Source organism: Parasteatoda tepidariorum, chromosome 5 (genome assembly GCF_982258835.1).
Source record: "Parasteatoda tepidariorum strain Cologne lab strain chromosome 5, Ptep-v5.0, whole genome shotgun sequence".
NCBI classification, from domain to species: Eukaryota; Metazoa; Arthropoda; class Arachnida; order Araneae; family Theridiidae; genus Parasteatoda; species Parasteatoda tepidariorum.
The window spans coordinates 91,259,366-91,274,621 of record NC_141759.1 but is presented as its reverse complement, the minus strand read 5'-3'; the positions used below and the strand labels follow the sequence as shown (position 1 = coordinate 91,274,621).

General features: G+C 30.7%; 1 protein-coding gene across 1 annotated transcript; it reads left to right on the top strand.

Moving 5' to 3' along the window:
* Positions 1-759: 759 nt before the first annotated feature.
* Positions 760-13,152, top strand: LOC107440120 (uncharacterized). Its single transcript, XM_087162906.1, has 8 exons — positions 760-763; positions 889-966; positions 1,656-1,733; positions 3,176-3,253; positions 4,464-4,502; positions 7,465-10,434; positions 11,727-11,853; positions 12,947-13,152. The coding sequence occupies exons 1-8, from the start codon at positions 760-762 to the stop codon at positions 13,089-13,091; spliced, it is 3,519 nt and encodes a 1,172-aa protein (XP_087019032.1). The 3' UTR covers positions 13,092-13,152.
* The last annotated feature ends 2,104 nt before the right edge of the window (positions 13,153-15,256 follow it).

Sequence of the window (15,256 nt, the reverse complement as noted above, 5' to 3'; positions counted from 1 at the left end):
TTTTTTAAAAATCATTCTTATGGTATATTACAAATTTAATGACATATACCGTGCTGAAATGTTCAATTGAAATGAACCATTGAAACAATCGAATCAAACTATTTTATTTCATTATCCGGAAGGTCATTCTACTCCTGATGCTGTTGATAGACTTTCTGCTGCTGATAGCGGAGTTCAAGACGAGATCGACTACTACGAAGGTACTGTTACAAGTTTATTTCCTAACACGAATATTTTCTTACCCTTGTCTTCAGACAAGTATCCGCTAAAATTGAATGGTGTATTTAATGACCGTATAATTTAATTTGGTTTAGAATAAATCAAAAAATTTACATTATTCTACTACATTATACGAGAGGCTAAAAATACTCTCAGCTTGAGTTTTTTTTAAAAACCATTCTTATGGTATATTACATATTTAATGACATATACTGTACTGAATTGTTCAATTGAAATGAATTATTGAAACAATCGAATCAAATTATTTTATTTCATTATCCGGAAGGTTATTCTACTGCTGATGCTGCTGATAGACTTTCTGCTGCTGATAGCGGAGTTCAAGACGAGATCGACAACTACGAAGGTACTGTTACAAGTTTATTTCCTAACACGAATATTTTCTCACCCTTGTCTTGAGACACGTATCCCCTAAAATTGATGGGAGCATTTAATGACCGTATAATTTAATTTAGTTTAGAATAAATCAAAAAATTTACATTATTCTACTACATTATACGAGAGGCTAAATATACTCTTAGCATGAGTTTTTTTTAAAAATCATTCTTATGGTATATTACATATTTAATGACATATACCGTGCTGAAATGTTCAATTGAAATGAACTATTGAAACAATCGAATCAAATTATTTTATTTCATTATCCGGAAGGTTATTCTACTGCTGATGCTGTTGATAGACTTTCTGCTGCTGATAGCGGAGTTCAAGACGAGGACGACAACTACGAAGGTACTGTTACAAGTTTATTTCCTAACACGAATATTTTCTCACCCTTATCTTGAGACACGCATCCCCTAAAATTGAATGGTGTATTTAATGACCGTATAATTTAATTTGGTTCAGAATAAATCAAAAAATTTACATTATTCTACTACATTATACGAGAGGCTAAAAATACTCTCAGCATGAGTTTTTTTTTAAAAATCATTCTTATGGTATATTACAAATTTAATGACATATACCGTGCTGAAATGTTCAATTGAAATGAACCATTGAAACAATCGAATCAAACTATTTTATTTCATTATCCGGAAGGTCATTCTACTGCTGATGCTGTTGATAGACTTTCTGCTGCTGATAGCGGAGTTCAAGACGAGATCGACTACTACGAAGGTACTGTTACAAGTTTATTTCCTAACACGAATATTTTCTTACCCTTGTCTTCAGACAAGTATCCGCTAAAATTGAATGGTGTATTTAATGACCGTATAATTTAATTTGGTTTAGAATAAATCAAAAAATTTACATTATTCTACTACATTATACGAGAGGCTAAAAATACTCTCAGCTTGAGTTTTTTTTAAAAACCATTCTTATGGTATATTACATATTTAATGACATATACTGTACTGAATTGTTCAATTGAAATGAATTATTGAAACAATCGAATCAAATTATTTTATTTCATTATCCGGAAGGTTATTCTACTGCTGATGCTGCTGATAGACTTTCTGCTGCTGATAGCGGAGTTCAAGACGAGATCGACAACTACGAAGGTACTGTTACAAGTTTATTTCCTAACACGAATATTTTCTCACCCTTGTCTTGAGACACGTATCCCCTAAAATTGATGGGAGCATTTAATGACCGTATAATTTAATTTAGTTTAGAATAAATCAAAAAATTTACATTATTCTACTACATTATACGAGAGGCTAAAAATACTCTTAGCATGAGTTTTTTTTAAAAATCATTCTTATGGTATATTACATATTTAATGACATATACCGTGCTGAAATGTTCAATTGAAATGAACTATTGAAACAATCGAATCAAATTATTTTATTTCATTATCCGGAAGGTTATTCTACTGCTGATGCTGTTGATAGACTTTCTGCTGCTGATAGCGAAGTTCAAGACGGGATCGACAACTATGAAGGTACTGTTACAAGTTTATTTCCTAACTATACACGAATATTTTCTCATCTCTATCTTCAGACGCGTATCCGGTGAAATTGATGATAGTATACAATGACCGTATAATTTAGTTTAGTTTAGAATTAAAAATAATTCATTATTTTGCTGCATTGTACGAGAGGCTAAAAAAACTCTATTGGTTATTTTTTAAATTAATCTTATGGTATATTACATATTTAATGCCATGCACCGTGCTGAAATGTTCAATTGAATTAAACTATTGAAACAATCGAATCAAATTATTTTATTTCATTATCCGGAAGGTTATTCTACTGCTGATGCTGTTGATAGACTTTCTGCTGCTGATAGCGAAGTTCAAGACGGGATCGACAACTATGAAGGTACTGTTACAAGTTTATTTCCTAACTATACACGAATATTTTCTCATCTCTATCTTCAGACACGTATCCGGTGAAATTGATGATAGTAAAGAATGACCGTATAATTTAGTTTAGTTTAGAATTAAAAATAATTCATTATTTTGCTGCATTGTACGAGAGGCTAAAAAAACTCTATTGGTTATTTTTTAAATTAATCTTATGGTATATTACATATTTAATGCCATGCACCGTGCTGAAATGTTCAATTGAATTAAACTATTGAAACAATCGAATCAAATTATTTTATTTCATTATCCGGAAGGTTATTCTACTGCTGATGCTGTTGATAGACTTTCTGCTGCTGATAGCGAAGTTCAAGACGGGATCGACAACTATGAAGGTACTGTTACAAGTTTATTTCCTAACTATACACGAATATTTTCTCATCTCTATCTTCAGACACGTATCCGGTGAAATTGATGATAGTAAAGAATGACCGTATAATTTTGTTTAGTTTAGAATTAAAAATAATTCATTATTTTGCTGCATTGTACGAGAGGCTAAAAAAACTCTATTGGTTATTTTTTAAATTAATCTTATGGTATATTACATATTTAATGCCATGTACCGTGCTGAAATGTTCAATTGAAATAAACTACTGAAACAATCGAATCAAATTATTTTATTTCATTATCCGGAAGGTTATTCTACTGCTGATGCTGTTGATAGACTTTCTGCTGCTGATAGCGAAGTTCCAGACGTGGACGACAACTATGAAGGTACTGTTACAAGTTTATCTTTTAACTATAGACGAATATTTTTTTCACCTCAATCTTCAGACACGTATCTGGTGAAATTGATGCGAGTGCATAATAACCATATAATTTAATTTAGTTTAGAATAAAAAAAATATTTTGCAACATAAAAAAATACATGCTGATGCTCCTTCACAAATATAAAATAAATAATATATTTAACACTTGGACAATCAAGCTCACCAGCCATTGATCTTTTGTAAGTTAAACCAAGATCATGCTCCTTTTGTTAGGTAAGATAGCAAAGAAAGAGTGAAAGTATGTTATGGTTCTGAAAACCACGAGTAGATGGCAGCACCAATCAGTCATAAGGTCACTTCTTCAATTTAGACATAGATCTGAAGGGGAAGAAAATTTTCTCCTGATTTGTGTTCCCATGCTACTGCTCAGTAACCAACCACAACACTTTCGATACCATAGATTTTGAAAGAACATATATCGCGTGTGCTTAGTGGGTCTTAGTGGAGTCGCGAATCGAACATAAGCCCCTCCGGGAGTTCGTTTCTCTAACCGCTGAACTACCAAGGCCTAATAACTTTTATTAATAAATAATGCTTTTAATTTTTTTCTAATTCCTAAACGAGAAGAGATTTTTACCACCTGAGTTGCGACTAAAAATAAATTTTAAAATATTTGAATAATTTTAAAATATTATAAAATATATTTTAATTTTTTTTTTAAGTCAAACAAGTTTGAAACACGTAACAAGAAATGACAGTTTCATATGGAAATAATAAGTGACTCCCAATTTCTCCATTCACAGAAACGAAGCTTTTTTTTCTCTACTACTTCAACAGAGAATGTCTAAATCGGAACATTATTTCTTTTGTAAGTGCGTAATAAATAAATAAATAAGTATATAAATAAATAAGTATATAAATAAATAAGTATATAAATAAATAAGTATATAAATAAAAAAAGACTGAATACTCTGAATAACCTCCGGTCTAATGATCGGATTTTCACTTACTTGAACACAAAGGTTTGAAGAGTTCGAACCGTTAAGTTCGAGTCCTAATACGCCTGGTTGAGCCCTAGTATCGAATAATCAATTATTTAAGGTGATGATGCAATGCACTTCACATCTAAATTCATCCTATCAGAGTAAGGCTCTACTTAATTATTCGTTATTTTATATTAATTGGTTCACTTAATTACTTTCTTTAAAATTTAGATAACGTTGATTCTGATGTTGCGAATGCAGAATATAAAGGTAGGAGAATCAATTATTTTAAATTTTTATTTTATTAAATGAAACATACCATTTTTAGTAACGTCCTAAGTTTAATTGCAATATAAATTATTTTATTAATTTACTAAAATCCAACGCAAAAGTACTCCGAAGTGTAGTATTTTTTTTAAAATCAAAATAATTTTGATTGTAAAAGAGTGGTAAGCGATAACCTTATTAAGCACTTAACACACGTGACGTTCAAAGTTTGCTCGTTTGGGTAACCGGATTATAATCCTGATGTTAAAGCACTGATATCATTTACGTACTATTCCGCATGCACCTGTACGTAAGCTTTAACTGCTTAATTTAAAAGTTTAAGGAACTGTTTAAGTTTAAAAGTTTATGTTAAGAACTTGACGCTAATAAGGCGTTTTTAATAATAGCGCATGTACGACTAATGCACTATTAACGTAATGGAATAGTAAACAAGCACGCGCACTTTTTTTAAAATGAAACGGAGCGTCCGGGTTAATAGGTAAAACTACGAAAACATCAGCGTCATTAATAAAACAATATAAATGTGTCACAAAAAACTAGCATAACTGTCCCGCATCTTTACAGAACTGCTCCGCAGTAAAGGTGGCTGCTGTCAGTAATCGTGTGGGGGACCACTTTGCATAAGGCCAGCCTGCGTAGGGACAGAGGGTGTTTGGTATTGGTTCTCGTTAAATTGTTCGACCTTAAAGTGCGTGACTTCGCTCGTAGCATCCGGTCTACCAAAGCAGCCATTCCCTCTGCATAGGATTAAAATTGTGATGGCATGTTTTCGGATCATCCTCAGGGATGTCTCCCAGACCGTGGTGAGCTATGAGGGGATAGAGCGTTCGTCTTCCAATGAGGTGAACCGGGTTCGAATCCCAATGATGACTGGTCGATACAAGTTCCGCACACGGATCGCACCGACAGTGCTGCAAAGTGCTAACGTAAAATATCCTCAGTGGTAGACGGATCATGAGTTAGAGTCCCCTTGCCGTCAGGCTAACCGTGGGAATTCTCGTGGTCTTCCTCTCCATGTAACGCACATGCGGGTTAGCTCCATCAAAAAGCCCTCCTCGAAGGGAAATTTCTCCCAATACTCGATCCTGGAGTTCCCTTGTCTTTTAGATTGGGTTCAAAATTACAAAGATACGGAGTTGAACATTTAGCAGCTGTAAACTCAAAAATTGGGTCCGCTGTTGAAGGACGGCTATAAAATAAAATAAAATAATCCATTGTGCTGCACTACCAATGACGTAAAGAAAGTAACTTACAACCAACCTTTTCAGAACTGTTTATATCTAACGCAAATAGGCAATTCTAAAAATTTGTCAGTATACAACAAATCTAATCTTTAAACTTTGAAAGCAAACAGAATTAAATTAAATACACAGTAGGGTTCTTAGAGTAAATTTATAGTTTGTTCTACAGAATGAAAATTAGCGTATAATATCTCCAAAATTTTTCAATTTTTTTCTTACCAACGTAGACAGGTTCTTACACCCATATTCTTTATGAAGCTAATTTAATACCAACGGCATTTTTTAATAGTTTCTAAATTTTTAAACACAAAAAATAATGTAATGAAGTTTAAATAAAATGTTTACTTTATAATTTCCTTAACATATGATTAAAGTTCTTAGAAAAAGTAATCCTGTGTTTTTTTAGCTTGTCCAAATGTACTCCTTAAGTATGTTTTTATGAAACATTTTTGCAAAAAGGTCTCATTCCTTATTCATGAAATAGCAAATGTTCCGAAACACGTAACGCTCACAGCATAGATAGCTTACTCAATACATTTATTATTTTCGATTCCCTGATGCCCTAATATTTGATTAGAAAAAGTAATATAGTGTTACTTTTTTTTTTGATTGAGAGGAAAGTTTGCATTTGCTGGTGTCTTTGAAAGTTTAGAGAAAATTTTGAAATAATTTAAATTCTTCTATTGCCGTAATATTGCATGTTTGAAGTGGTTTCAATAAAATTATTGTAATATTTTCAAAATAAATATACAATTTTAGTACTTATCATTTTATTTTTTATAATTTTGTAACCGGCGAGGAGCAGTCAAACCGATTCTGAATTCTGTTCAACTCCGTAAGTCTCTTAATTTTAAATCCAACCTAGAAGATAAGGAAACTTCCGGATCGAGCATTGTTATAAACCTTCGTAGTGAACTTTTTGATGGAACTAAACCATTTTTGCTTTACATGGAGAAGGAAACCATGAAAATCTCTAATGGTTAACCAGACAGCAAGGGGATACTCATGATTCGTCTACCACTGAGGATAATTTACGTCAGAAATGTGGTCAGTGTGAAAATGGAGCGGAATTTATATTAATCAGTCACTGCTGAGATTCGAACCCGATTCACCTCATTGAGAGGCGAACGCTCTATCCCCTAAGCCACTGTGACTCAGCATTTGCCATTAGCATTATCTAGCATTTTTTGTGATATACACTACTGACACAAATATTAATAACGTATAATTATATTAGATTCATTTACTCTCATTATATCCTACCCCTATATTACCTCAGAATTTTTTTTTTGCTTTTAAAGTTAAAATAGTTATCAGGAAAATAGGGCATACATTCCATGTCATCTTAATTATGTAATTTAAATTGTTTTGAAATTTTCTGTTAAAGGAATGAGTTAAAATATTATAAAATCAAACTGCTTTTTTTATAATTTTTTTTCCAAAACCATAGACATTTTGCTACAACGATTTGGAGAGCTAATCAATTAAGATTAAAAATAATTGAATAATACTTATCTATATTTTTTAATGCTACTATTTAAATGTTAAACTGGAAATACACCTAAAATATAAATAAATATAACTAACTTTAAATCAATTATTTTTTTGAAGAAAAATACTGACAAAATTTGTATGTTTTCACTTTTAGGTTTCGTATAAATTATCATTATTATAACCATAAAGTGTTCCTTTTCTATTTTTAGGTCGTAAAAAAAGATCAACACCTCAAGACGGAGAAGTTTATGATCTGTTAAAATCTATTTATCGTAAGATTCTTAAAAACCCATCTTATTATTCAATAAAAAGAATTATCACTGAGGGAACTTTTAAAATCAAAAAAGCACTGGATGCTAAGAGAAAATACAATAGCGATTCTCGGCTAAAACAGGAAGACAAACGAAATCTTTTAATACCCAACGATAACATCAATTCCATCTTATATACAACGGACAAGGAAAACAACTTCAAAAATAAAAATTTCCTGAACAATATTCAAGAACTGAGAGAACAAGAAAAGCTCTTTAAAAACAATGACAACTTTAAGCAAGCAGACCTAGAAAAATTCAAAAAATTTTCGATAAACATTAATAACATAAATTCTATGCTGCATACAAGAAATAAAAGAAGCAGTTTAAGAAATAATGAAAGCAGTAACCATTTACAAGAGTTAATAAGTCAAGAAGAGCTTTTCGTAAACAAAGATAACAGCAATTCTATCCACGTAATGAATAAACATCCAATTTTAAACTTCAAATCCATCCAATATACAAAAGATGAAGAAAACAACTCCAGATATAATGCGAGCAGTAACCATTATCATGAGATGCAAGGGCAAGAATTTTCCAAATACAAAGATGACGACAGATCCTTTAAAACTTTTGATAACCTTGTACAGCGAGATAATAAAGTCAACTCTATCCGATATACAAGGAATAACGAAACCAAATTCAGGATTGACAATAGGAATAAACATTTCCAAGAGCTGCGAGATCATTTAGCATTTTTCAAATACAAAGATAAAAGCAATTTTACCAAGTTATTAAGTAAACTTTTTATGCACTATAATAACGTCAACTCTAAACAATATACAAGGGATAAAGAAGGATTTTCTAGAGACAAAGACAAAAGCATTTCCTTACAACTATTATATAAAATTTTAATGCACGATGATACCACCGATTCTATAAAGTATGCAAGGGATGAAGAAAATAGATTTATGAATAACAATAGGAGTAACCATCTCCAAGAGCTGAAAGGGAAAAAAGAATTTTCCAAAAACGAAGATAAAATCAATTCCATTCAATTGTTAGATAAACTTTCAATGAGCGATGATAACGTCCATTCCATCCAATATCCAAGTCACAAAGAAAGCAAATTTATGAATAGCAATAAGAATGACCCACTAGAGCCGAATAGGCTTGATAAAGTTTTCAAAAATGAAGATGACAACAATTCCATTCAATTGTTAGATAAACTTTCAATGAGTGATGATAACGTCCATTCCATCCAATATCCAAGTCTCAAAGAAAGCAAATTTATGAATAGCAATAATAATGACCCACTGGAGCCGAATAGGCTTGATAAATTTGTCAAAAATGAAGATGACAACAATTCCATTCAATTGTTGGATAAACTTTCAATGAGCGATGATAACGTCCATTCCATCCAATATCCAAGTCATAAAGAAAGCAAATTTATGAATAGCAATAAGAATGACCCACAAGAGCTGAAAGGGCTAGATAATTTTTTCAAAAATGAAGATGACAACAATTCCATTCAATTGTTGGAAAAACTTTCAATCCACAATGATGGCATCAACTCCATCCAATATTCAAAAGAAAAAGAAAACAATTTCAGAAATAATGATAGCAGTAACTATTTCCAAAAGCTACGAAGACTAGAAAATATTTCCCAAAACAAAGATAGTAGCAGCGATTCTCTAAAATTATTAGATAAACTTTTAACACACGATGATAACGTTACATCTACCCTATATCCAAGTAATAAGGAAAATAAATTCAGGAATAACAATAGGAACAGTCATTTTCAAGAGATGAAAAGGCAAGAACTTTCCAAAAACAGAGATAAAAGCTATTCCATCCAATTACTAGATAAAGTTTTAAGGCACGAAGATAACATCAACTCTATGCATTATACGAAGAGTAAAAGCAATAAATTCAAAAATAAAAATAGGAGTAACCAACCAGATCTGAAAGGGAACGAAAAAATTTTCAAAAACAAAGATAAAAGCAATTCCACCAAATTATTAGATAAACTTTTAATACAGGCTGATAGCATACAACGTACAAGAGATAAAGAAACCAAACTCAGAAATAACAATTTGAGTAACTATCACCAAGAGCTGAAAGGGGCAGAAGAATTTTCCAGAAAGAAAGATGACAGCAATTACATGCAATTATTAAATAAACTTTCTCTGCACGATGATAAAGTAAACTCCATCCAATATACAAGAGATAAAGAAACTGAATTCAGGAATATCAATAGGAGCAACCAAGTAGAGCTTGAAAGGCAAGAAGACTTTCCTAAAAACGAAGTTAAAAGCAATTCCACACTATTAGATAAACTTTTAATACCTGATAATAACACCAATCCCATTCAATATCAAAAGGCTAAAGAAAACAAATTCAGTAATATCAATCGAAAAAATCATTTTCAAGAGCTGAAAGAGACAGAAGAATATTCCAAAAACAAAGATGACGGAAATTCCATCAAATTATTAAGTAAAATTTCAATGCATGATGATAAAGTAAATTCCATCCAATATACAAGAGATAAAGAAACTAAATTCAAGAATAGCAATAGGAGTAACCAACCAGACTTTAAAATTCAAGAAGAATTTTCCAAAAACAAAGATGAAAGCAATTCCGTACAATTACTAGATAAACTTTTAATGCACGATGATAATTTCAACTCCACCCAATTTAAAAGTGATACAGAAACCAAATTAAGGGATAATCATAAGAGCAACAATCATGAAGAGCTAAGAGGGCAAGAAAATCTTTTCAAAAACAAAGTTAACAGCAGTTCCTTCCAATTATTAGATGTACTTTTAACAGACCAAATGGATATTGTCAGCGTCAGAAGAACTTCTCTGACTGACAATATAATCTCCAGCTCAGACATAAAGACGACTTGTGTCTTTGATTTTAAAGGTAAGACATATATTTTCAACGATAAGTAAATATTTCTAAATTATATTCCCTTGAAAGAAGTATTTTTAACATGCTAAATTATAGACTTCATGTGCAGAATACAAAATGTAATACTTTTCTGCCTTATTGATTTTCCAAGTAGATGGCTGTGTTGTAACTTTGAATATTGTACAATGCTCATAAAAGGTGTACCACAATAATTTTTGATCTAATGGTCTGGTTTAAACGGTCCAAGAATCTTAAATATTCGAAAGACTAATCTTAAATCTGTTAACCCCTTGGGGACGGGTGATTCAGAAAAGCATTCGTACAAAATCAGAATCAAGTTGTAATTAAATAAAAAACGGTAACTAAAATGCAGTCGTTGCTAATTTGACAGACTTACTTTGCTTTTACTTTAATTATTGTTAGTTTAATCATATATATAATCAATGTTAATTCAAAGTATAACTAAATAGTTTTATATTGAACAAAGTATTGGTGAATTAAATAAATCAAACAATTATAACTCCGCCCACAAATAAACTGCTAAAGAAATACTTTGATTACCAGTTTTATATTTTTATCCTGATTGATACGGTTTTACGCTGTCACGTATTTGTGACAGTCGGCGCGAAAGGGTTAAAATACTTGTACAAACGATATTTAATTTACAAAGGGAAAATAAACGTTTCTTTCCTAATATGCATTTTTTTTGTTGCTGATTTGGACTGTAAAGCCTCAAAATGGGGGAAGGGGAAGTGAGTTTAAAAGTCTGGGTCCATTATTCAAAAAACATTTCCTATTAACTAATTGCAATTTCGAAAATAAGTTATAATTTTACTATTAACCATCTACACACATTGTTAAATTAACTAACTAATGACTACGATTCGAAATGTACATGGTTAGAACTAGCAACTAATAAAGAGATTTTGCTTAGCATTTTATTAAAATTAACCGAAACGCTGAACTTATTTTTTACGCTATGGCAATTTTTCGAGTTGTAGAAAAATTCACGTGCTTACTCTGTTAAGCTGAAAACGCGTAATGCAAAATCTCCCTAAGTCTTGAACAGTTTGTTAAATAGTAGCACTAGCAGGCTACCAAATTTTAGATACTCTGTACTATTCCACTTTCATTTATATCTGTAACATTTGATAAGCTTAAACTTTTTGCGACAGTAATAAGTTTTTTTACTAATAATTAATAAATAACTCTTCCTTTAATAAACATTCCCTCTTTAAGCATTAAAAATGCTTTTATTCCAGTTATATTAAACTTTTTTTTTCTATCTTATATCTATTTTCAAGGTTGTAAGAAACAAGCTTTAAAGACATGTTTCGGAATTATATCCTATTCCCTTAATATTTCTTGTTCATCAGCATCAATTCCACTTGAGAAAAACCGATTAAAAACAAAATCCAAACTGAAGGAAAGGTAAGTTCTTAAAATTTTTTAAATTTAAACGAATTTTAACTCCTCTTTAAAATAATTTTTGAATTTTGTGATTTTCTTGGTTTTAAAACATTTAATGTCCTATTTTTCAACACAAAAAGTACGTAAAAATAAATATTTATTGTTCGCTTTTGTAATTTTCACAAAATTTATACATTTAGCATCATTCTCAAAAATCATGTGATCGCTTTTAATGTATCCGCAGTGATAGGTCTATGAATGATATAGTTCGTAGTGAATGATATAGTGAATGATGATAGGTTCGTATTAATAGTGAAAGATGTCTATTAGAAACACCTAAAAATTTGATCCAACAATCAAATAGGTTTTTATATTTTGTACTGTTTTTGTACTGATATTTTGTTCGCTGTAAAGGTTTGTAAGATTTTGATATCGTTTTTGGCTTTTCCCTCACTTAAATATCAATTTGCTTCCCACAAAGTAGATAATTTTTTTTGTCATTTTTTACAAGTTTTCTAAGAAAACATAAATTAAGAGCTGTAGTTATGGAACACCCTGTCTAAAGGGGAAAGAAGAAAATAAATTTCTGAATCTATATCTGATATCGATTTTGTGCATGGAGATGAAGTAAAAATATTTAGTGTAAATCATAAATTTACTTGAAGAAAACGTCACATGTAATGTAAAGATGATTCTATTATACATCAAAAAAATAAATTATGTAAATCATCTTTAAAAAATCAATAAAAATTAGGATAAAAGTAATGCGTAAATTTACCAAACTAAGCTCAGATTCTGCCATATACTAAACTATTTCTTATTCTTTTCCCTTTTTTGTAGAAGTAAATTGCTTAATAGATTAAAATAATTTATTTTTCTATAATTTTATTTATAGAGTAATATTTTTATTAATTCTGTTTTAGTTACTTTCCATTATCAGTGCAATATTCTACACAAGCTGGTCCTGTTAGTTTTTTTTCTCCAAAAATCGAAAAATCTAAACTTATAACTGAATGCTAAAATATATTTTTGCTTTCTTTACATATACTATTTATATCAAAATATTTCTAAACAGCATAAAATATTAATGTTTTTTTCTGTACTCTTTAAACAGGTTATTGGAAGATGAAATCAAATCATGTCTTAAATATTATGACAACAAGTGTACAGATTATCGTTATATGTGTTCTAACAGAATAAGTGAATTGTCAAATTATAGTAACAGTAATAATGATGTGATAGTATGTGAACTGTATTAAAAACTTTTATGCGCATATTTTATAAAAATGCCCTGTACAAACGTATTGAAATAAAAGTAAAAGTTACAAATTTCTCCTCTTTTATTAGACTTCTGTGTCAATAATATAAGTGATTTATTTTATTCATTTAACTTTCTGCAAAACTTACGTATCTTTAATTTTTGGGATTACATTAATAGTATCCTGTATTAGACTTACCATATAATATCTAGTGGCATAAGACAACAACAGTACAAAATTATTTATGTTCTTCGTTTTTAAAATCTCAATGTTTCCCAGTGCAGAAAAGTTTTGTTATTAATTTGATGCTATATTTATATATTTCAGTCTATTTTTCCCTATTTCAATAAACTTTCGGATTTATTCAAACAATAGAGATAAAAATGGGTACTAGCATTATACAAGAGAAATAATCTTCCCTCTGAAATATAGTTTTTTCCCCTAAATAATATTTTTGAACTAATTTTTTAATTTATTATATAAGTATATATTTAGGTAATTTTATTCTTGCACCTATTTAGGAAAAGGGAAAACTTAAATATCTAATTTTATCCAACTTTCTCAAATAATTTTCTTACGAGTATTGACGATGACAAATATTCTTGTTTCTTTTGTAAAAACAGTTATAATTCATTCTTTTTAGTTCTTTTTCAGCTGTTGTTTAATGTTTTAATGAAAGCTGCTTTTTTACGGAAAAAAAAAATTTTTTTTTTTAACTTTTATGCAATTAAGGAACTTTTATTTTATTTGATTACAACATTTCTTATTAGAATTTTGCATGCGTTTGAAGGGTTTTTAAATCAATTTTTATTTTGAGCAAAATTTAAAGGAAACAAAAATTCTCAATTTACTTATCTAAGATAACATGAATGATGATTTTAAGTCATTTAATAAATGACTAATTCTGACATGTTTCAATAACTCAATAAAAATATTGCAATGTTGGCTATTTTGATTTGTGTTATTATGTATAGAATAGAGGATGTGCGTTAATGAAATATTGTAAAAAAAATTTAATCAAATCATTTGAACTTAGTCTCATTTGCAACTCAGTAGTCTTTAACAATGTTTTACGAACAGCAACTAGTTAAACATGTTCTGTGTGCACCACTAACTCTCTTATATCAGCATAAAATATAATGAATTCATGGCATAAAAAGAGCTGCTTTTTATGCCATGTTACAATTCAATCGAGGTTCGAGCTGGAATCGAACTAGGTTTTATTAAACAGATTTTAAAACGATCACGCTCCTGCTCATTTCGGGAAAAAGATGCCCTTACGTAGTATCAATTTTTGTAAGTATTTTTTCTATTTTTTCATCATTTTTAAATGTGCTGCAAATAAATCAAGTTTTTTGAAATTAATGAAATTTTTGCAAATAAAGAATTTTTTTCGTCAAGTGTAACGAAGACTTCGGGACTATGTTTTACTACCATATGAACTGTCCGGAATAAAACCCCATTCTTACGAGGATTACGGACATGATCTTAACCGAATTCTGAGTTTATCAAATTTACGTTATTCTTATAGTCAAGAATCTCAGCCTGTTGGTGTAGCGGGGGGAAAAAACATATGATTCAAAGAGCCAATCATCACACAACATAAGTGCTGGTCTATTTCGTACTTGTTTTTAAATGCAATGTTTCTTCAAAGCAATCTAAGTGAAAGGAAATTGAATACTAATTAGTTCTTCGTACCTCTTGTGACGTCATATACCTGAAAACAAAACTGATATAAATGGGGAATAAGAGATAGGGGGTTCGATTCCTACAGCAACTCTTCAACTCACCTTCCGTGTTGTCTAATGCTAGACTTAGAGAAAGGCTTACAAGCGAATGTAGAATGAAATAAGCAAACTCAAATATCAATAAATCAAATGTGTTGGGGCCTCCTTGTCCAAGTGGTCTTGAGTCCCGCAGTGGACTGATCGTTAAGACACGGTTCCAAGCAGATCACCGAAGTCAAGCATCACTGGCTGCGGTCAGTGTGCGGGTGGGTGGCCCACTTGGATCAGTCTGTGTAGGGACCGAGGGTGTGCGGTATTGGTCCTCGTTAAACTGTGCTACCGTAAAGTGCTCGACTTCGCGTGCAGGTCGTTGGGCTACCGAAGCGGGGGTGCCATCCCCTCCGTAGAGGATCAAAATTGTGATGGCATGTCTCCGGA